The following is a 24411-nucleotide window of genomic DNA, read 5'->3' on the forward strand; positions in this document are numbered from 1 at the left end:
GGGTCGCACTGTGAAGAGGTAGACTATGTTGTATTCTCTAAACTTGTTCAATGATCCAGGCATTTAATCAGAGACTGATATCTTTATTATGAATAGAAAGGAACAGAATGATACTAAGAATTTCTTCAGAGAGGCTTAACTGATAGTGCAGTGGATAATGAATGGCTAATTAATAAAATGAAAGCAGAGTATAATGCATTTGTACTTTGTTTGTACACAAAAGGCATCATTAGAACTTTTCAACCATCACTAGCTCTGCCTCTTCTGCAGTGAGTCATTCTACTCCCTGAAAAAAAGTCTAGCTGCTTTATAAGACTGCCAAACCACACAACTTACACAGCTAAAACTTTCTGGATTGGCCTCCTATGTAAGCTGGTTTTCTGAATTTAGAGGATTCTTTCCCATTTCTTTTTTTCCATTTCATGGGGAAATGGGTTATGCAGATACCTCAAGGCTAATCTCAGAGAAATTTTCCAAAAGTGAAATATACAGAGAAAACCCCTTACCCTATCAAACAAACCATCACCTCAGCTGTGGTCTCTTGGAGGACTCTACCTGGCTTACTCTGAAAAGGAACTGGCACGACTTAGGTGTGGAGAAACCAGGAGTAAGTGAAAGTGGATAAAGCTTAATGACAGCTCCTGTGCTTCTGATTCTTTCAGACAACCTGGGTGCTACTCAGACTAAAATTTAGCCCTTTGTAGATGGTAATGAGAAGACTTTCTTCTCTTCTGCCTCTAAGGAGATGATCACACCCTGAAGGTATGCAGCTCCAGAACAAGCCCTCCCTGTCTTAACCAACGCATAATAACCTATCTGTACCAAGTCGTTTAAACCCATTGTGACAAGATTAAATAAGATGACTGTTTTTAAACTGAAAACAGAACTTAAAGAGTAGGGATGGGATAACCATTTAGTACCATTACTTAGTCTTTAAAAAAAAAAAAAAAAAAAAAAATTTGAAATAAATAAAACCAAAGGGAAGAAAGCAGTCTGCCAAATTCTGGCCTCTGTGCTATCAACTCTTTAGTAAGTAGGTTCTTCTACAGGTAGATGCTCAAGAAAGGGCCCAAAGATACACAAAGGGATTTTTTCAAAGTTCAGTTACAAACCCACATTTCTAACATTTGTATATTTCTAGTAAATAAGACAGTCCTTGATCTACCAGAGAAATAGACAAACACAAGAGAATCAGTCTTTGATTAAAAAAAAACCCGGGATTCATCCAGTCTGGTTCAGCAGTCAGTTAATTGCAGTCACTTGGTTGAAATACGTATGAGTGGCAATTGTGTGCTTAAATGCTTTGAATGTTTAGTATAGTATATTGTGCAAAATGAAATAGGCATGGTAACAACATAGAAAAGAGAGTCCTTTACATACAATGGAGAAAATTTGTAAAATCAGATGCCAAAACGTACAGATCATTTGTATGCACAAAAATCCCATGAGTGCATATGCAAACCACTTAATTATGCCTGTAGTTATTGTAATTGCCATTAACATGTCCAATTACTTGCTCTGCATCACAATTCAAGGTGAATGGTTAAATCAGCTACAAAATAATGAATAGCTGAAAAATTCTGTTTCAAGTCCCCAAGCCATTTCATTAAATCTCTCATAGTATAGTAAACAAAGTGCATATCATGAACTAACAAATTGCAAACTGTATTTTTCCTGAAGTGACTGCAGTATTCCCAGAAGAGCTGAGGTTCTCTTGGTTACAGAACAAGAATTCTGCATGCAAGCGCATTGAATTTGTCCTTCCAGTCCTTCCCATCAGGGATGAGTCACATCATCAGGATGGGTTATTTGGGCCCCTTCAAACCTTGAATGTTCTGTTAAGGCTGTTATATACTTTTTTCTTTTTTTTAATGCTGTCTGTGATCTGAGTATTTGAGCACTTTCTGCATAAAACCATTAGTAGTAACTATGTTACTTACAGACATAACTGCCTGGCTCTTCTCTGTTGTGAGGGGCCAAACTTTAGCTGGGATTAGGTTTACTGGAGTCTTGTTCAGGGAGGTTAGGGTAAGAATATTCTGGAAATAGAATGGGTGTTACAACTGTAAATGTAATTTTTGGTGGTAAAAATTGGAAAATGAAGATGGTTATGCAATATTTCTTAAGGACTGTCAGACTAGATTTGCCCAAGCACTTCTACAACACTGTTCCACACTTAAATCTGCTTGAATCTAAAAGCTTTGCTCTCATCTCTTATGATAGCCAAATGGCTTCAGCCTTGGCTCTGCATTCTAAATTTTTTTAGAGAAACAGCTCTTACAGTAGTATTTCATCAGCTGAAATTCAGTCCTAAATATAGCTGAAGGGTGAGCGACCTCTCAGATATGGATATTAGGGCTAAGGCTGGTGCTCTGAGCTGGTCTCTCCTAAGCTCACCAGAGCTAGTTTGAGGATGTGGCTGCAGGCTTGATGAATTTATAATTACATGAACTATGAAGAAAGGGATTGTGGGAAATCCAGACGACCCTTTGGGTTGTGCTTTTCACCTAATATGTGGACAGGAAAACACAAAAATATAAAGGTAAACAGGTGACAGCTCCCATCCCCTCCTAACCCCTCCTTTTCCCACCTCTCCCCATCAATAAAGGCTGTCATTTTTTTCAGCAACAGTGGTAAAAACTGAAATAGTAATAAAACCTGATGGCTTCCCTACCTTATCCTAGAGCTTCACCAACAAAATCCCGAGCCCCTTCCCCTCCCATCAGGCCCTGGACCACGTGTAGACTGTAATTACCAGAGGAGAGACGATCCAGAATGCAATTATGCTATTATTTTCATTTATATAAAATAACCTTTTTAGGAGATACTACAATTAAACAGTGATTGTACACATCAATTTTCAGTGGATATAGTTCATATGATAGCACAAGCCCTGAAAGAGGATCACGATTTAGCATCCATGCATTCAAACAGTGCAAAGAGTTTTGCAGTGATGGACTGGTTTATATGTGCTACTGTGAGTTTCCATTATCCTCAGTCAAACAAACTGATGGACAGTCATATCAAGCATAGAAATAAAATGCCCATTAAAAACGTATATTAGAACTGTTATATTTCAGATAAAACTCTAAAAAGAAGACTATAATTACTATTCAAACATCACTGTTATTGGAATCTAATGTTGCAGCTGCTTTGAATTTCCCTATTTGCAGATAAGTAGGTAAGACTAAACAAATACATCGTGATACCTGGGATCCCAACACTGCGAACAATTTATGAAAATGATACTATGTACATCTTTGGGAAACAATTGCTGTAAATAACCCATCTGTTATGAGAAGTAATCCTAAATAACAAGGTTGTCACCTCAAGTAGACTTAGATGGCAGTGGAATAGATGAAATCTTCTCCACATCTCAAAGCAGAGTGTGTTACGGGCAGAACAACGAGACAAAGCAGCTACTTAAAACCACTCCAGACATACTATTTCAGAGCAGTTGCTTTGAAGTCATACCTTCTGAAAGCTATCAAAATGACAAGATGAGAGCAGGAGCACTGGGTCAGTCAGGCTTATTGCAATGGTAGAATGCCTACAAAGGAATCTCAGTGCTATTCCTGGAGAATACAAAACATCCAAGTTATCAATGACTTTGTTTTGTGCACAGATATAGGCTATGTGGGAAATGAGGGAATAGAAACATGATTTTGAGAAGGTAGAATTAAGAATTTCACAAGAACAGTCATGATTTTAAAGTTTGGAACATGACTTGAATGTTTCATGATGTGATGTGGCTTCAGCATTTTAGCAGCCCCTCTGAAGGTGGAATGACTGATTTGTGGTATCAAGTCACTGTAAGATCTAACTTGGAAGCTATAAGCCAGGAAATACTGCCATTAGCAACACATAAAAAACAAACTTTGCAGATTTCAGCATGTAGTATTTGTTAGTCTCATGGGAATCTTCTAGTACCACTTTTTGACCTCTTCTACACAACTTACTTTAGCTGTAAGATCTGAGTACATTTGAAATTGGGCCCTCTAGCACTTACCGTTGCTTATCAGAGACTCACAGCTCTCTGACTTTGCAAGAGGCACAAACGAGCCCATGGAAACGAACCAAGTTACCCAAAATTTTCATGAGTCAATACCAACACCTGTAGGGCTGATACAGGCTCCTTGGAAAAGTCTTTGAGAGTTGTATAATGGAAGAGCAGGATTTATGCGGTAAAACAGCTTCCAAAAAGTTGCCAACCACAGCAATGTGGAGAAAAAAACCTACCACTTACTATAGCTATATAGACCTTGCCTAGTAGCTGTTCTTTCAACAACTTACATATGCAATTACACATCTATTCACCATCATTGCAGGTGCAAGCTGAGCAACAGCATGTGTATAAATGTGTGTGGGTGTGCAAATGCTTCATTATGGTGATTTGTTAGCACAGTGAGTGAAGCTTTGTGCCCAATGAATGTGTAAATTAGGCGCTTAGCGTATTTGAGTGAAAAACAGTTCGCTTCCCTCCTTAGCCCATCCCTCTCAACAGACATTGAGAAAGAAAGTAGTTAGATAGTTTCATTCCCTGTCAAAGTAGCAGCTTCCATCTAAAACCTAATCCTGCTTTCTCGTGCCATCGTCAGGTTTCTAACAATGAAAAGAAGTGAATCCTGAGAAATTAGTCATGTTGAATGTTATTTTAATCATATGCATGATGTGCTCTTATGTAGCATTAGAATAAGAGGTGTCACATCTTGTGTTGTCATTTCTGGGACAGAAAACTGGGACTGTTAGCTGGCTTTAAATCATTCCTGGCGTTAACAAGATTCTGACCAGAGGCTCTCTTTCATGTTCAGGATATGCGCTGCATTATTTCTTATTATATCACAATACATTGCAAAGGAACAGCTAAGTTACCAAGACTAATCCTTTAAGTCTTTCTTTCTTTACAGTGTCAGACAAAATAAGACTATGCTGTATTTCCATAATCTCTCTTGTATTATGAGAATATTATGATCTATAACAACAACAAAATCCCTAAACTGCATGCATTCCCGTTGGCTCTGATATGCTTAGGCTTGACTCTTCCTGTCAGAAAAGGTATTTCTAAGTCTGTGTGATTTCATTCTAACAGACATATCAGGCTAAAAATCAGCTGCTCAACATAAAGCAGGAAAAAAGTTTTCTGGTGTTTAAAAATTAGTATCTCTGAGAAACCATGATGCAATACCTGAGGCTGTCCTCTTTCTTCAAGAAACAACATAAATGAAAGTCAGTTTGGAAAATCTGGGATAGCTACTTCTGCTTCTTTTCTACTTGGATACATACAGTTAACTCAATCTGTTCAAAAGTAGTTTTGTTTTCAGACAACCTTACAGCAGCTACCAAGATCTAAAAAAGATTTCTGCAATGCTGTGATGGCAAATTGCAGGGGAATTTCTTGAGGGGGGGTGAAAGGGGAATTTGAATTAAGAGCTGATTAATTAAACCCACCAGAAGAAGCCTTCCATTTCTGTTCATAGCATGAGTTAAAAAAAAGGGAGGGTGGAATATATATATAAAAGTGTATTCACCTTCTGAGAGATCCTGTCCTTTTGGACAGAGTGGAAACATCATCCCTTACATACGCCTTCAGAAATTCAGGGCATATTTCTCTGCTGCTACTTGCATGATGTTTAAGCAGCTAAGAGCATATTCAGTAACTTAACCCTTTTAAAATCACTTCATTAGAGCAGCCAAACAAACCATGATCTCAAAATGCACAACCTCTTGGTAGTGTGTTATTTGGCTTGGAGGGTGGTAGTATTGTTCAGGGGGTTTAGGGCTTTTTTGTTTGGGGTAGTTTTTTTTAGTAAGTTACTACAATGCTCAACAGGCAAAAGAAATGGAGGAATAGATAAATACTAAATTCCAGGATGGGAAGTGGAATGAATTTTCTACAGGTGCAGGACACATGAGAGCTGATTATATAAAACGTTCTCTCCCAAATAAGATAGATGAGTATTGCCTCAGGTCATAGTGCAGGTTTTTCAAAGAGGTTGGTAGAACCAGAGACCTTTGATGTGTTGAAATAAAGCCTAAACACATCCTAGAAGTAGTGTTATGAGAGCAAGAGGGAGGAAAATATAATTGGAACCACAAGTTACTGAAAACAGCTTCTTCTATTTTTTACTCCCAGGTTCTTCTTTCAGAAACAAGGGTTATTTAATCATGTTTCACCTCATGATGCCCACAACATGGCAAGTTTCAACAAAGGATATATATATAGTTTCTGAAAAAAGACAGCAGTGACCCTATTGAGTATTACCTGTAGGAAAAGCCTCAGTGTGAGGTCAGTTTTGCTTACACACCAAAGCATCCACACAGGAGAGTCACTGTACATGCCCTAAGGGAATAGTTTTCAGTGAGACTTACTCTTCATTAGATGACAGAGGATCCAATCTTGTCATACGTCATAAATGAGATTTTTGACAGATCAAGATCAAATTGAGGATTGAAAATGCTAGAATTATAGGATGGCAGACTTTGCTGGCTTCTCTGGTGTTACAGTAGTAACACCCATTCTATTTCCAGAAGAATAATTCAGGAGAAAGGCATCTGGAGCAGGGGGCTCCTGCATTTGCTAAGGCAGAAGAAAAGTGCTAGCAACAGAATGAACTCAGACTAGATGGCAGAAAAGTGGAAAAAAAAGTATAGAGAAAACAAACTGAAAAGTATAAAAGAAGTTACAACAAGCTCTACCCTTTCACAAGAGACCAAGAAAATGTAAGAAAGCACCAACTCCATGAGATAAGAGGAAAGACAGTTTTCCAGATCAGACTGTGTTGCCTTCAAAGATACTTTATTGGACTAAAGAAGTGATATACAGGATACATTTCTATTACAAGTTAAGGATCCTTCTTAACACATTTCCATTCATGCACAATATTCCAGATTTTGGAGGACGTTTCTTTGTACTTGTTAAAATAATCTCTGTTACTTGGCTTCCTTTCAGTTTATTCTTCTGGTTGAATTACAGCAGAAAATGTACACCATAACACTATGAAGTCTATTTGCTATCTCTCTTGACAGCTGTCGTTCACATACCCTATGTTTGCCTTAAGAAAATACGCATCTGATCATGTCATCTGTTAAGTTAACCACTACTGCAAAGGTTCGAGTAAACTAGCCTCAGGCAAGGGTTGATACTTGCTCCCATTACAAATCTAGTAGAATCACGGGGTTACTGAAGATGTAATTATTTTGTATCATTCACTGCTGAATTAGCATCAGGAGTTTACAGTAAACTAGTATGTTCTTCAGGACTTCTGTTATTATTAGAGGTGACTGGCACACTGTTGAGTGAGTGGGTTTTTCTCTTGTACTGTCATTTTCTTGCTGCTGCTGAAACAATTTGGGATGGTCCAGATTTAAGGTTCTCAATCCAGCCATCTCACTCTGCCATGCCTATTCAAAATCCAGGGAACAAGTCATTGCAATGCTTACAGTAATTCAGTGATCCCTCAGGTGGATGGTCAGCTGTGGCCATTATTTACTGCCCAGAAAGTATGCTGGTTGAGAAGAAATCTTTTAGCTACTTCCTTTCCCTGTTCCTTCACTGCAGTTCTCAAGTCCACAAGTCCTGAAATAATGCTGCAACACTGAACACTGTGTGGAAAACTTCCCAGGCTCCAGTTCTAAACTTGCTGTGATCTTCCCCGCTCTGCCCATCATACACAACTGAAAGCATTTTAATTCTGAAGGCTGAGGTATTCTAGCTTAGACAGTTACTTACAAAGCAGTCTCATCACATCTCTTACATGGCAAGACATGGAAATATGGAAGAGTGTTTAACTCTTATGTGGAATAGTAGCTAACCTTTCTGTTGAGAATGTTTGCTCTGTCTAAATATTCCACACAGATTCATGTCATTCATGATGAAAGAATAAAAAAGGAGCCAAGAAACTCCCTTAGAGACTGACTTCTCCTATTGTTTCTGTGAGTCCCCAAGAAAGGAGGGCTGGTTCTAGATGCCGAGCAACTTGCCCAAAGTATCAACACTTGTGTGTGTTATTTGCAGTCACAGTCAGAAGACTGACCCTCAATGCTTCATTTGGTGTTCCCATGTGTTCATTCAGTTACCCTCTGCTTTACTTCCAGCCTGTCTCATGCTTCAAGGCTGAGAAAGGATGCTCTCCCGAAATAGCATCTTCTACTGCCCCGTGAAGAACACTGTCCTAGACTGGAAGGACCACAGTTCTGACCCAGTAGAGCATTTCTTTTGCTCTTATAGGATTAAAAAAAACCCCCAAGTCTTGGTGCAGGCTGTTTAGTTAAGAGGTGAGACGCTGACTTCTGTGAGGAACTGAATGAAATGTGACAGACATTCCCAGCAGCTCAATATGGGCCAGGCATAGGGAAGACTGCATGGCCTGAGGGATGTAGCAGCCTTCAGAAAGGGTTGAAGGCTTCACTGGTTTGATGTGATGCAGTGATCTATGTCCAGTTGCTGGTTATGCAGCAACAGAACAGTCTGAGGATGTTAAAAAAATATATATATATATAATAACCAAGTTAACACCTGAACTGTCTCTTCATTATATGCAACAATCATGAAGTGCTTTATGCAGAGGGACCTGCCTTTCTTTAGCTATAATCACAGGGCTGCATGCATGAGCCATGTGTGATTACAGGATATTACTGTACTACAGAACACAAGATAAGATACCCTTTGATTAAGATCATCTTACTGAAATATTCATGCAGACACAAGCATGAAACCATTGACCTGTGTCGAGTAGTCATATGATGTTCTCTCAAAGGCATGTATCAATTGTGTATACATTAGACCATAAATCAACTTGAATTTCAAAAAAAAAGGCATTTTATTTAATGGGCACAAAGAATCCATTGTGTTAGCATAAAAACTCCAGCTACATTGTGAAGGATAGTGAAGGTATCATATTTAGCTTTACTTACTCTTTGGTATTTATAGATCTGACCTACTTAGAGAAGCCAGGGTAATTAATGCTACATATTAAATTTTAAAAACACAAAGCCACAGATTTGGCTAGAAAACGCCATAATGTTATACGTTAATAGTTTAGCCCTATTATTTATTACAGCTCGAATTGGGCAGTTCCAAAACCAAAGATTGTGAAAGATTAATACTGTTACTTAACTACTCACTAAAATAAACAGTTCCATTTCTAGATTAACCTGGCTCCAAGCATTGTGAGACTCCCATTTTCAGTCTGGTGCAAACATTAACTGACTGAATCATCTTAAACCATCTTCATTCCTAGCCAAAGTGTGAAGTTTTTTTATTATTTGACAGCCATATGAGTTTATCTTATTTGCACAGAGAAGCAACTAATCGAGTGCAGAAATTATTATATGTGCACATTAAGTCTGAGTACTTGTACTCAATGTATGCAATCAGATTTGGAGTTTACTTTAGTTTTAAAATAAAGCTTGTAACATCAAAGAGAGAAAGATAAGACAGGGTTTCAGGACTCTGTAGCCTAGCTGAACCCTTTCCACTCTGTGCAAATGCCCATTCTGCCTAACTTTGGAGAGGGATGCTTGTTACTGCTCTTTTTTTCCTTTTTTTCTTTAAATTCTGTCCTTACTGAAGCTGGTGTAGATATACCTGCCCAAGGGCGGGCAGAAAAGTGTGAACAAATACATAGTCTGTGATTTAACTTTCTCTGTCAAGTTCCCGACTACCTATTTCATATCAGAAAAGGTCATTAGATGATAAATTAATTGCAAAGAAGAAGGAGAAGTACTAAATGGTAATTAGAAATCCTTGTCCATCTTCTATCAAAACAACCATGGTTTCCCCTTTTTTCCTATTAGGTGAAACAATATTCAGCTCAAAGACTGAATCTCTGAAGACTTAACAAATACAAATTCTTGTCCTAAATCTCCAGGGAAGAGACTAGACTCGTTTGCGATTTTAAATAAACTGTCCCAGTCTAACATTATGCAAAAAAGTAGAGTTTCAGATTTATTTTTTTCTTTAATTCACCAAGTTTCCAAGATGTACTTGCCTAAACTGTTTTCACCATTATTAATAATACGAAACACTGAAAGCCATAGGACAAGAAACTGCAGCTATATTTAAATAAATCACTAAATAAATAAATCTCAGCTGTCTGGCCTTACAATGAGAACAGATTTCCTTTTCCACACAAAATATTTTTTCTTCTCCCTCCCAATTTTTTCCATAAGTTGACTGTAGACTGAAACACCTAGATATATAAGCAGCATTTACCACAACAGTAATACTGCTATGGATGATTTCTGCGGTTAAGGTATGGGACTGAGCCTTACAAAATCCAGAGTCAACTTCCAGTGGTGCCACCGGCTTCTTGCAAAAACCCAGCAAAGGCAGTTAATTAAAACTCAATTCCCCATGCGTAAAACATAAGAAACACTTGGGATTTTTTCACTGTTTTCTGTGGTTTTGGAGAATGTGAGCCTGAATCTTTTTTGTAATCTGTGATAGTTTTTTTATGATGCATGAAAACATCTGAAGAGTTACGGATGAAAATAGAAACCCTTTGTAGAGCATATACAAGAGATCCGTAATAGTTCTCTGTGATGTATGAGACACTGCAACTCTGAAAAAAGCCCTTTTTCACTTATACAGCTTGCTTTGATGGTTGTATACTTAAGACGCGAAAATTTCTTCAGTAAGATGCAAGTGCATTATTTAAATATCAATATAAAAATAAAAAAATCAATCCTGCATGGTTTGCACAGTGTGCAATGTCATCCCTGCTGCTTTTAATGCCAGAGTATAGTTGCTGCAAGCAAACATAAGTGTGACGAAAGAACTTGTGTGCACATAACAAGGTTCCCTCTGGTGCATGTGAAAGAATTCCCAGGAACCAGGGGGGATATAATATTTAAGACATTCTAGAACTAATAATTTTGATTCAGCAAGGGATAATAGAAACTATTAAATCAGATAAGTAGTGAAAAAGCTTTTCACTGACATGTGATAGACTACCTACCTACTCTGACTCTGATACTCAAGTTTAGACCAAATCCTTTACGTGTCCCAGGGGTTTTGCCAGTAGCACTGAGAATAAGAGAACCAACAAGTGTCCGGAATATCAGTCACAGTGTGTTGGGTCTCTGTAACGTGGGAGCAGAGCACACATTTGGACTGTGTGATGTTCCCTTAGGCTTCTGAATTTCAAAGTGAGATTCTGTCCAAACTTTCTGCTCAGAAGACAATGATTGTAAAGCTAAGAGGAAAAGAGGACTCTCAGTTATTACTCAAGGATGCAGAAGTAACTATAAGTACAAAAAAAGTTCATAAAACACTACCAGATATTTCTGATATGATGACCTCACTTTCATAAATCCAGTCTAGGTTATGATGGTCTATCATCAGTATTTCCACTTCTTGGATAAAAAGGTTTAAATGGTTTAAATGTCTTTTCAGCATCATTCAAAGTACCTGCCAACTTGGGATTTAAGAGAAAACAGAACTGTAAAACACCTTCTCCCCCCTCCTCCCCCCCATTAAAGGTCTCTATTTCATTTGCAGAACTCCAATATTTGGCTAAATATAAACCTCCAAACACTGGTAACAGTCAAACCTTGGAAAAGCCTAAAAACAACCCTCAACATGAGTAGCATACTTATGAACTGATCTCATTTAACGGTTGCAAGAGAAGCATTGAAACAGAACCTCATCAAGCTCTCTCTTGAATCCCCAAAAATAAACTAAGCAGAGTTTCAGTAAGTAAAATACCCAGGCAACCACCATAAACTCTACATTCCCACAAATAATAAAGGTTGTGAGGAACCTTATAGGACTGAAATTTGGATCTCAATGTAAAAAGAAATGGGATATTAAGTAAATTAATATCCTGCATGTCTCTTGTCTCTTCTGAGCATTCCTGAATATACTCCCCATTATGTGTGGAACAGCAGCTTTCAGCTGGGGGCCCTTTGGATAGATCTGAACAGAAACATTCTAATTTGAGTGAGAGAATTTAAAATATCCCATGGCTTTATATGTATGAAACATACGATTAAGTCATAAACTGGAGCAAAAGCATTGACCAGCTTGTTTTATTTTAGTCATAAGTTAATAGTGATGGGAAAAGATGTGGAGACCTGGTACGTACACTTCTTGTTTCAGAAGAAATAGGATGAAGGTTAGACCATCTCTGTTAACAGAACAGATTGGTTGATACAGGAAAATGAAATGGAAACCAAAATCTTTCTTGTGGGAAAAAAGGAACGTTTAATAGGCGTGACCTGGTTCGAGTGTTAGTGTCACATCTGCAAATCTGTGCAATGACTAAAGACATCACAGATAAGCCTACAAGTCCCTGATTTAAGTTGCAGTAATCTAAGTGACTGCAAAAGGATGAGAGCAGCAGCCAGCTGACAGGCAGAGCATCAACAGCATCTTCTTTGGCCTGGCGCCTGCTCTGCTAGCAATTTCCTTTAGAATAGAAGAGGGGGAAAAAAAAAGAAAAGCTCTAGTAGAGAGTATTCCTAAACGTGATGTTTTATTGCATTACAACATTCCCTAGGCATTACTGATGGATGCTGTCCTTATATTGAGGCTCTGCTGTGTTACAGGTCATCCTTCAGCTGAGAGAGGAACAGTGTAAAAGGAACAAACCACTTCAACTCTCTCCTTATCATCCCAGAAGAATACTTACAAGAATGCTTCCTGCTACAAAACTTTTGAATTATGATAACTAGAAACAGTGATGAAGGAGCTTAAAGTTTTATTCAGTTGTTCTCGAGTTAATTCAGTGCACGGTGCTGCTGATTAGACATGGTATTAATAGAAATAAAAAGGGAATTAGTATCTGGCAGCAACATAGTTGTACATCTCTGGAGCTACTCTGGAATAGCTTTAACTTGTCAGATCTGGAAGCACACTGCAGCAACCAGTGTAGAGGCTGAGAAACCCCCTTCATCAGTCTTCTCCAATGAGAATGCTAAGAAATTATGTTAATATAGGTGTTAACAACATCTAACAATACTGCGTGCACCACAACAGCTCCTTGCCTTGGTACAGATCCTACACTGGAGGAGAAAGAGTTCATGGTGGACCACTGGCAAGGTCTGCTGAAGAACTCAGTAACACCCATCCTGAAAAAGTATTCTTTAATTGTATTGTGCCAAGGAGGAAAAGTAGCAGCATAAAGAGCAAACTGGGATGGCACCAACGTATACTTCTACAAATTAAAATGGATTTAATCCATCCATCCCAAAATTAAGGGGGGGGGGGAGGGTGTGGTGTGACATTTTCACACATTGTCATGGCTGTCTATATCTCCTCAAGTAATACTGAGTTTTGACATGATGTGCTCTTCTTCAGTCTGTGGAGCCCTGTCTTCTATGACTACAAATCAAATGCGCTTGTCAATCTTTTGTATGCCCTGTGACTGGCATATAACGAGAGCAATATTTTGGCTTCCTGCAACTGTCTCTCAGATAGATTGTGATACTGAAATCTGTTCTGAATTTCATACCCATGCCCTCTCTAGACTCTCCTTTCTTTCTCGATCCTTACCTGGAAAGGTGGAGGAGGGGAAAGAGAAAGGGGAAAGGAAAATACTATGATCATTGGAATGAATGAAATCTCTCTGCATTATGTTTTCTTAAGTGATTGCTGTCTTTTGCCATCTAAATAATCTTCCACCACCACCTTTTAATTTTTTAAATTAGAACTTAACTAGTATTTTACCTTTTTTAAACTTCCCTGCGTCAAAAAATTACCCTTGATGTTATGGCAGGAAGTGATATTTTCTAGACTAGTTCTTCAGCTCAGAGCTAACCCCAGATCTAAAATCAATTAGGCTGTGTCTTTATACGCACAATCTGATACAACTTCATACTCTGGCCTTCTCCCAAACTCAGTGGAAACAATGGGATCTTGAACAGCCATCTTAATGGCAGCAGGGAAGGATGCTACTGGTTTTAGAGCTCTTTCCTATGGGGATTTCCAAATGAAAGTTGTGATACTTCTTTGAATCTGGCATTAAGTCATGGTGCAATAAGGAAAACAAAATTCACTCTAACAATAGCACAGTCTAGAGACAGTCTATAGTTAAGCAAGACCTAAGTATTTTGATGTGTGCTTCTCAAATTCAGGACATACTCCTTCTTAAAGCTTGGTCACTCAGCGTGACAGTGTGCTTCAGAAAAGACTGGAATGTGAAGTCCAGCATTCACTGGACAGTGATTCTCATAAACTATTGCTCAGTGGTCAGAAAATAGTTCACTTAAATCACAGGCTGAAATGCATTGTTTTGTCTTAAAGGAGAAAAGAACTGATTCAGTTAAAACAAATAAACATTCACTCCTTCTTATCTTTCTTCTGCTATTTCCAGTATTCTCTACCAATAAGAATTATATGCACCATTTAAATGCTGGAGGGAATTATCTATTTGCCAGTAGAGCCTGCACAGGTAACTGAAGTCCATACTTTCTTCGCAGACCATGACTGTGACATCTCAATTGATCACTGTGAGGAGCTGCTGTTTAATTAAAGTTGCATGTGAAAGATCTAAATCAGTGAATTTGTATCTCTGGTTTTGAATAAATAGCTATTAACTGTCTCTAGTCTAGGTTACTGAACACCATGTTTATCTTATTTACTACAGGAATATTTAATAAGACCATAGTGGCCATGTATTAATTTTTAAAGTTGTTTACATGTGATAAAGTTTACTGAAGTCTGTAAAGATTACATCTGTTCTAGAAAATCAAGCTTATAAAATAGCTTTTCATTTCTACAGTGAATGCTTTATGAAGAACAGCACACTGATAAGAAGCTTTATCGTGAGGCCCTGATTGTTCAAGGAGTAATTGCAGCTTCTGCTGGCATCAGTCAGGGTTGTGAGTGTCCCAAACTTCTCAAAAATCAACATCTAAGATTATCTGAACCAACTTGTTACTTAGTTATTCTGTGCTCTTGCTCCGTTGAAAAAGAGGGAGTCCCCTTCAAACAAATAAACAAACAAAAAACAACAACAACAAAAAAAACCAACAAGACCCCAAACTACCAAGCCCCCCCAAAACAAACTTCAGCTTTATTCTCACATGCTAAAGACCCTTTGAGATTTGACCTCAAGCAATAGTTCATAAAAAAAAAAATTGCAAATGAAAGCAATACAAAGGTGAAGTAATACTTGCTATCTGCAGTCTGGTCATCCTGAATTCCTTGAACCTGTTTATATTACTCAGTGTCAGGTAAAAAGAGATAATATGGTCCAGTCATAGAAGGTTGTGAAGTTGTGCAGGACAGCCAGCAAGGCTTGTCACCAAGCTGTGTACAGTCAATGCTACGTTCAGCTGGCGGTTCAAGAGAGAAAGGAAAATGAAGCATTGCACTGGGGAATTTTCTTAGCTAAATACAGGAAAAGCTACATGCTGCCACCTCTACATTCTCAGCTATGCCACTGACATGTCCTGTATAAAGCTGGGCTAAAAAACTCTAACTGTACAGGTCAAGAAAAGGAATATAAATTATGTCTTTAAACCAACCCACAGGAACACCAGAAAAATCTTTAGAATAAAGGTTGACTTCATCTATTACCACATCTTCTATCTACTTTCCTCTAAGTAGACCCAGGCAAATGAATTGACACAAAATAATCCTTGACTACATCATCATGCATTGAAGAAAATGTTGCAAAATAGGAGTGCATCTCCAGCAGGAATGTAGTATCATTCAAATGCCATATAAAAGTAGGAATGTTTTTGTAGTGATCCTTCAGTTATATCCATATTTTGTTATTGGCTTTTTTTTTTTTGTCTGTGCAATTTCAATGCATGACTTAAATGTTAATGAAAATTAATCCAGTTTTTAAATTAACAAAGAATCCTGTATGTTCCAACTTACTTCTCTACATGGTTTGCCTGTGAGCAGGGTCAGGATGTAAATACAAACTCACTACGTCTCATTTAGCACTCCTAAGACTTTCTTTTGACTAGAGTCCATAGATGGCTATGTTGGTATTATAATGATAATGATAAAATTATTTTCCACAATAAGATAAATTACAATTATGTCATCTAGTGTACATGATTCTTACAATAGTATAAAATGTATTTCAATTTTTTGAGTAGCCAATTGTATGAAATTGCTCACAGTGAGAGGTTACTTACACCACTGTAAGGTAAAATATTATTTAAATTAAGTCATTTATGCTCATTTTATTATCATTTTGAAGCACATGGATGTTCAATACTATTTGATGAGCAAATTTAAAACGTGAAAAGCTTATCAAATATGCTAACTCTGCTACTATCTATACCCACCTGGATGAAACCCATATGTATTTATCACCTTTTGTTTCTCTCCACATGTTGTATGTTTAACACAATACCACCAAAGACATCTTTTCTTGTGTGTTAGCATAGCTTCTGCCATGCAATGGGACACTTATCTGATGAAGTCTGTATCAGGGGGAAAAAATGCTACTTAGTATTGATAGTTCTTTCTCCTTAGAAAACACATCATAATGTTTATATCTTTGTTTGTCAGACATGTTGTTACTTTCTTTGTTGTATATCTCACAAAGGCCAAAATAGTTAATTAGCAGAAAATACTACAGAGGAATTAAACCTGAGACTGCATATGCCTTCCTTTCATTAGTCACTTCTGCTTCCAGAAATCAAATGGCAGAAACATACATTCCTCTTTCAGCCAAGATTGCCCCTTTGGGAGTGAGTCGAGCAGTTCATGTTAGAAGAGTCCTTTGTTCCCTTCACTTAGGGTATCAGAGCAGTTGGGCATCAGAGATAAATCATTTACTGTTTGCCTTAATTTAATTTGTATTTCGCTCTAGAGCAAGGTGCTCAGAATTGCTTGATAAGACAAATAAATAGGAGAACTTAAAATAGTTACAGATATTAATATCCTCACAGTCTCAGAAGGAAGCAGTATAGCAGGTGTATGAAAAGAGCCTGGAATATTTTACTCAGTAATCTGAAAAAGGCTGGAACTGAAGTTCAGTCCAAAATTGCATTCAGGGACTGTCTCTCCCAGGCTGACAGTGCCTGACCCAAAACCCAGAGCTATTTCTAGGTTTAGAATTCAGTGTAACGGGCAGCAACAATCAACACCCCCTGCATTGTCTCACGCTGGTTTGATTACCCTGTTCTCATAAAGAAACCTTCCCATTCTTGTGTGACCACCTATTCAGAGAAATCAAGAGTAAACTGGCTCTTAGCCTTTGCCTCCAGGTTGTTGTTGTGCCTTTCCATGCAGTCACATCACATCAGAGTGATGGAGTTGTTTCTTTTTTTTATTATTTATTTTTTTCTCAAGGGGTCATTGCTTGGATTCTGGGTTCTGACAGTCTGAAATGACTGAGTCACCACCAACAGACATTTAGGATTATTCCTCAAAGTGAAGTTAAGCTGAAAACACCATTAGCCATTGTTAAAGAAAATCTAATCGCAATATTCTATTTATACTCCGGCTCCCCTGCTGTGCCCCCCTGCACCTCGCCCTGTGCCCACACCCCATAAGAAGCTCAGGCTTCTCCTTGGAAGTGACAATTACCTTCTGGCGGGGAGAAAGCCTTTAATTACGACCCTGTGTCCCCGTGTCTCCATGGTGATCCCATGCAAACCGCCTGCCTCATTAGACTTTATTCCCCAGCACCCCTCGAAAGTAACCAGCCGGCTCCGCCGGAGCCTCACCGGAGGGTTCCGCCGAGCCCCGCCGCCCAGCGCCAGCCGCGCCCCCCGCCCGCTCACTCAGTGGAGGATCGCGGGGATCGCAAAGCCGCGGGAATTACTCCGCTGCAACCCCGCTCCGAGCGCAGCCGCTGCACCATTCCGTCACTTGCTGCGGAAACCACGCTCCCCATCCCCTGCCTGGCCGCGCTGAGAATCGGCGGATGGTCCCGGCGCGCCCCTGCCCACCCCCCTTCCGGGCGCTGCCGGTACCTGGGCGCTCTCCGGCGCCGGGGCCCGCTGGGTCGGTGAGGATGCTGGGGTCACTCTGAGACCTGCCTCTCGGGAGAAAGCAGCCGGTCCCTTCTTCCGATGCAGCCATGAGGTGGAGGGCGGGAAGCTTAGAGGCGGGGGTAGGAGGAGGCGCTCATGGAGCCGGCGGCGGCCGGGGGACAATGGGGACGGGGGTGCGGCGGCGGCGGGGCGTCAGCCGGGCAAGACCAGCCGCGGCAGCAGCATCTTCCCCGGCACCGTCGGCAGGCTGCGGCGGGGAGCTCCGCCGGCGCCGGGCGCTCAGGGGGCAGCTCCGGGCGTCTCACGGGGGTGGGCCATGCTGCCTGGCGGGGTGGGGAAGAGCCGGGGCGCGGAGCACCGGCCCGGCCCCCCACCGCCACAGCCGCCGCCGACGCCCCCCCTCCCGGGACGTGTCCCCCCCGCCTCGCCCCGAGCGTCGCTCCCGGAGTCGCCTCAAGCCGCCACACTGCTGAGCGCATCCGTCGGAAAACATTGGGATTCTCCCATGGTGCCCCGCGAGCGGCCGTGTGACGTCACGGCGGGGGGGGGCGGGCGCTGCACCTGCACTGCACAAAGGCGGGGGCCGCAGGTGCGCGCGGCCTCAGGGCTCCGCCCCCACCGGGAACATGTGACTGGCGGCGCGGGGAGCACCGTCCCGTCCCATCCCATTCCCTTCCCATCCTCATCCCGCCCGGTCGCGGGGCTCGGTGTGCGCCGCCTGTCCCGGCCCGGGGCTGAGGGAGCGTGTCGGGGCGGGGGGGTACCCCCGCGTCAGAAAGCGCCGGTTCTTCCCTGGCAGGACGCGCGGCCGCCGCGGCCGTTCACTCCGCGCCCTGCCGGGGCACCCGCGCGTCCCGGGGGGAGGTTCCGCGGCGACCGTGTCGCCCCTCAGGCGGGGGTGAGCTCCTGGCAAAGGAACCCCCGGAAAACTGGGGGAGGGTTCGACTCAGACCAAGTAGTTTGGTTTGGGAATTCGATAAGTGGAATAACTGTTTTTATGGAATATTTTCTGCAATTTCCACTGTCCCGCGGTGCGGTGGCTTGTGCGTGCCCAGGGCTCCGGGCGGATCTCCGGAGAGTCCTGACCTGCAAAAATCGGGAAAGCTCCTTATCCCCTCTCCCGGTGAAGTCCCGTAGAGCACTCGGCGCCTGTAGGGATCCGGTGGGCAGGGTTGGGGAGCACAGCAAACACTGCCTTTGTTAGGTGGAACTGGCATCAAGGCGTGCACAGACCTGTAAGTGGATTTCTTGGGCTGACTTGGGAGCAGTGGTTACATGTGAGGCTGGTTGAGATTCTTCTCTAGATGGGTATAACTATGTCAAATATTATGGGTGAAACTGTGTGTCAGAAAATCTTCCATTAATCATAGAATCCTAGACTGGTTTGGGTTGGAAGGGGCCTTAAAGCTCATCCAGTTCTAATCCCCTGCCAAGGGCAGGGACACCTTCCACTAGAGCAGGTTGCTCCAAGCCCCTGTGTCCAACCTGGCCTTGAACACTGCCAGGGATGGGGCAGCCACAGCTTCTCTGGGCACCCTGTGCCAGCGCCTCAGCACCTCACAGGGAAGAACTTCTGCCTAAAATCTCATCTCAGTCTCCCCTCTGTCAGCTTAAAGCCATTCTCCCTTGACCTGTGACTACATGCCCTTGTAAAAATGCAGTCATTCTTCACATACGTATTTGTCTTTACAGAAATATATGGAAAACATTTTGCATATCTCACATAAAGCAAATGTGACTTAGCCACTTCTGTAAGCAGGAGCAAACAAAGCAGTTCTGTGGGGTTGTGGTGTTGTTGAATTTCTGGGGATTTAACCCAAAATTAATCACACCTATTACACTGAGAAGTGTATTTGCCTATTTTCCTTAAGCGGGAGCTTCAAAGTTAACCACCTGCTCACATCTCATTTGCAGTCACCTTTGGGCTACATATTCCTTGGGATTTGGTCAGCTTGGTGACCTTTTGGAGAAAAGCACTCCATGGGCCTGCATTTAGTGTAGAGCTTGACAGGAGAACTCTTCAAAGACTCCATTTGAACAGGGCCCGAGTGTGGCCATTGGGCAATGCCTGCCCGTGGCTGGGGAGGAGAGCTGCTGCCTCTGATGGGGAGTTTTGATATCAGCACAAGAACAGGGATTGAACAAAGGGTTTAAAGCAAAATATCAACAAGGTTTGCATTCAGCATGAGCCCTCCCTTCTTCCAGTGAGTAAAGTAGATCCTAAAGGAAAAGTAGCATGCGGTAATGCAATCTCAGTTGTAGCATAATGAAATGGAATAAATTAATGTAGCAAGAGCCTTCTGTAAGTTGGTTGCTTTTTGAGGGCTTAACATGCCCATCTTGACACATTTTCAGTGTCAGTCTTTGTAACTTCTTCTAAGCCTTGCCAGTCAAACAGCTCATCATAATTCTGAAAAGACAGCTAAATGAACCATTTTTATTATACTATAAAACATTTCCAAGGAAACAAACAAATCCAAAACACTTGTTTAAGGGATGCTTTAAAGAGATGAGGTGTATTTTATACTCCTTTCCCCCTCCAGCCAAGTTTTTGAGTTGCCAAAGTTGTCAACTTCGAGTTATTCATGATCTCTAAAAGTTCCTTATGTTTTTCGATGTGCATGCAGATAGTACTGCCTGGCATAGGTACTCGGCCCAATTTTCAAAGAAGAAATCTCTCCTTTATAGTGAAATAATAACCCAAATCTGGTTTTAGTAGCAAGTTTTTAATGTTTTTCTCTATATAGCTTTTAGGTCATGCTAGAAAATGCTGATGGTTTCTAGTGAATTCTGTGGAGCTCTGTTTGTACTAATTGATACACCTGAATTGTGCAATGAAGAACAATACTGATTTCTTGTATAAAATATATAGTTGAAAAGTTCTTCAACAGAGTTAAGCATTCGGACAAGATTGAATGTATTAAAATATTTTCAACCGAAGAAAATATCTCCAAGACTGGTTTAATGCCCTACAGAAGCACATGAGATGAGGCTGACATGGTTTTCACCACTCACATACTGATTGAAGGACACTTCGTAGGGTTCCTTAGGGTCCTAATATTCTGATAGAGATCAGTCAAACAAGGCTGGAATCTGCCCCACTGTTTTGACTTAAAGCATTTAATTTTCTCTCATTCCTGCCAAACCAAGCATCAGGAGGCTCAGCCTGGGAATAAATTCTAGGGACTGCACGTGCCAGTAGATGAAGCTGCCCCGAGGCCTCCTTGCTGCTCCTGTGTGGACCATCACCGTGTTTGGGGCTGGGGGTACAAGAACAAAAATAATCATGTTAAATTGTTTAAACCTATGTTGCTAAATAATGTCTTGTGTAAAAAGTATGATTATCTGCATGTCTTCTACTTTAAAGTTTCATGGATGATGATGTATTATTTGCACTTTGCATTTCTTTCCCTTCAAGCAGCCTTCTGTGTTCCTTCTGGGCAAAGCTTTGTGACAGGAGAAATAAATGTGAGGCAAAGCCTTTCCTTCATGTTGAAGAACCAATGCCAAAAGGAATGGAGCATCTTCAGAGAAGTAAATCGACGCTGATGGAGTCATGCTCTAACCAACATATTGTAAGTATGTTGATTTGTTAAAGCCCTCTGAAATTGGAAAGAGACTAAGCCTGGTTCTATCTGTGGGTACTAAGCACCTGAAAAATTGTCCTTAAATTCCCTTTTACTGCTTGATGTAATATATAAATGTCACAAACAAAAATATTTGCAGGATCAGAATTACTATTAGTAGAAATATGAGTCTCTTTTTATTGGGTTTATTTTCTCCTATAGCAGTCGTCTGGTAAACAAGTTTGCAACATTTTCCCAGAAAGTACAATCATCTGATATGTTCATTTCTCCCTCAGAGGATTTCTAGCTTTTAATATTTATAATGAGAAGTTATGATGAGATTTTTCTAGCTTAGTGGCAGATATTTCTGCAACTGGCATCCATTCAGTTGCAGAAAAATACTTCTTAAAATGAAATACCCACGAAAGGAACAAAAGAGAAAGTAAAATTTATTTAGCTTGATATGCCTTCCTTTGATAAAATCTTTTTTAAATGCAGTTACATAAATGGTATGCATGACTTGATGAATTTGCTTTCTGTTCAATAGACAGCCAAACTCCTGTTTCATGATCTAGTTATATAAAGAGAAATCCTAACTTGTGTTAGAAGGAATGTTTCTCTGAGGAGAAAGGAAAGAGGTGAGTCATGTCAGTGCTGTTTTTCTCAAATCAGCAGAATATTAAACAACCTCATTTTCACTAATCTGAAGCCCACATGTGATCTCTGAGCATAACTCTGTTCTTTCTGTGCTCTTATTTAGAAAAATGAGTTTGGGATATATTTAGATTGACAGTCTCAGCTGACATGTTAATATTGTTCTGATGACCAGAGGATGAACAGCCTTGGTCAGTGCTGTTTTCTTAGATGCAGCAGCAGAAAGCATTTGTTCTGTTGCTTCCAAGTCTTAACCTAGTTTTTGAGATTTTATGACAGCTTGTTGTAGTTCAGTGTGCTTACACTAACAATGAAGATGAGCATTCCTATGCTCAAAAGGCTCTTACCTCTATTTATTTTGTGTTTGTGGGGTTTTTTTCCCCGCAGGTGCTCTCTTAGTAAAGAGGACATAGGGCTTGTTTTGAACCTTTACTTGTTGAGATGATAAATGCCTGTCACTGAGAAGAGGTATAAATATCATCCAGCAGTCACAACTGTGTAAGTACAAAGACTTGAAAGATGTCTTCTCCAAAGCATAATGATGTAGTTGCTACCAAGGAAGGCAAATAAAAAATGAATAAGCATCAGGGATGTGTTTATTGGTGGCTTCATGTACACATTCACATTTAACATCTCTGATACTCAAGGGCTATTCTAGGAATTGCCCATCTGATTTTCTTATGTTTGCTTCCTCACAACTCTAGTGCTCACTCTGTCATTTGATAAGTGAAGGAGCAGGAAAAGAAGAGGCAGGGAAAAATGTAAAGGAAGATAGTTGGCTCAGCTGCCTGCCTTCTTGACAAACAGCTCTACTCACGAAACGCCTTCTAGGTAGCAGTGTAATGACAATGAGAAGGGGAACATCTACTGCTATGTCAGTTACTCCAAATTATGCAGCTTATAATAGTAACAGCAACATATCAGTTTATGCAGAGGGAACTTGAATCTGTGACATGCTGAGGCCAACAGGGATGTGATTGCTGTGCATAATGATTGTGCGCAAGAAGCAAGGAGAAGACAGCTGTGTGGAACAGTGGAGGACTCCTGCAGTGCTGTCAAAGCCAGCGAGGCTAGAGGTGGTGTGCTGCGTAAGTACTGTTTGAGCTCTGAAGGGATCAAACTGATTTTCTTCCTGGTTTTGTTCCCCTTAGACTTCAGTATGTCTGAGGAAAAGGGGACTACGTACAACTTCCATAGCAGGTCCAAATCTTTCTCCTTTCTGCATTGCCTTTCAGGGAACGAATATTTTTGTAGACAGATCTTTCTCTTTTTAGAGGCACAGTGTTCTTAAGAAGGTGTATGGCTGGAAGTTCCACATTTTCCTCACTTTCATCCTCTAAGTATTCCATGGTCTCTCTCAGATATCCAAAATGAAAAACTGCAGATGTGGGAGGTCCAAAAGCCATGTCCAATATAACTAAAACCCTGCAAGCTCTACTAATGATATGGGGAAAACCCAGTGGAGTATTTCTTGTTACATTTGTAACGTAAGTGGCACAGGTCTGAGACTTCAGGATAATAGAAATAGCCTGAAGGAATTGGTATTTATTGTGAATACACAAAATGCAATGTAAGATCCCAGAAAAACTTTACCACTGGAGTTAGGAAACTTCACTTTGAACCACTGCATTGTCCTTTGGCATGCTTAATGGTGAGAGAATGCCTGATGGGCACTTTAACGTGTGTCTGAACCCCTAGGCCCAGCTGCTGCCCTGCTGCGTGCCTCAACCACCGGGCTTTACCTCAGCGCGGCAGGTCCCAGCCCTGGCAGTAACGCTGGCTCCACACAACCGGGAGCCTCGCCTTGCCTGGCCTCATGGAGCGCTTCAGGCACATGTAGCACTGTGTAGGTATTGTTAGTTAATAGTTTGATCATAGCGACTTTGTTTTCCCCTTTGTTTTTTTTAATGAGGGGAGGAGGGAAGGCTGCTTTCCCAACGATTTCCAAGCACCTGGAAACTTCTATGGTTAGCGCTTTGCTTGCTAACAATCCACAGGGGAATAGATTATTTCTGTGTTAAATGAATTTTGCAAAAATCTAGGGCTTTTCTTCACACTAAGAATAGTGTATTAGTGTTAGCAAGGGGCTTGTAACAGCCTGAGTGTTCTGAAGTCCAGGTTCAGCAGCACTAGTGAAACACGTGTCAGGGAGTTGTGAACAGCTTGCGGGTCATCCTCCTGTCCTCCCTTTGTGTGTCCAGCAAAGCAGGAGTGTGGGAGGAGGGATTTGCATCCATTGAGACTTTGTCAGGCAAACCACCATCCTCTATCTCATGTTTCTCGG

The 24411-nt window shown here is 40.9% G+C and overlaps 1 protein-coding gene across 2 annotated transcripts in view; it reads right to left on the reverse strand.

Annotated features, from left to right (window-relative positions):
* PHACTR3 (phosphatase and actin regulator 3) overlaps positions 1-18442 on the reverse strand; it is a 108617-nt gene extending 90175 nt beyond the window's left edge. For both annotated transcript variants that reach the window (XM_030503171.1, XM_030503170.1), the window contains exon 1: positions 17887-18442. In XM_030503171.1, coding sequence (XP_030359031.1) covers positions 17887-17995 — 109 coding nt within the window. In that variant the 5' untranslated portion in view covers positions 17996-18442. The remainder of the gene's footprint in view (positions 1-17886) is intronic.
* Between the last annotated feature and the right edge of the window lie 5969 nt (positions 18443-24411).

The sequence above is a fragment of the Strigops habroptila genome, chromosome 13 (assembly GCF_004027225.2).
Source record: "Strigops habroptila isolate Jane chromosome 13, bStrHab1.2.pri, whole genome shotgun sequence".
NCBI lineage: Eukaryota > Metazoa > Chordata > Aves > Psittaciformes > Psittacidae > Strigops > Strigops habroptila.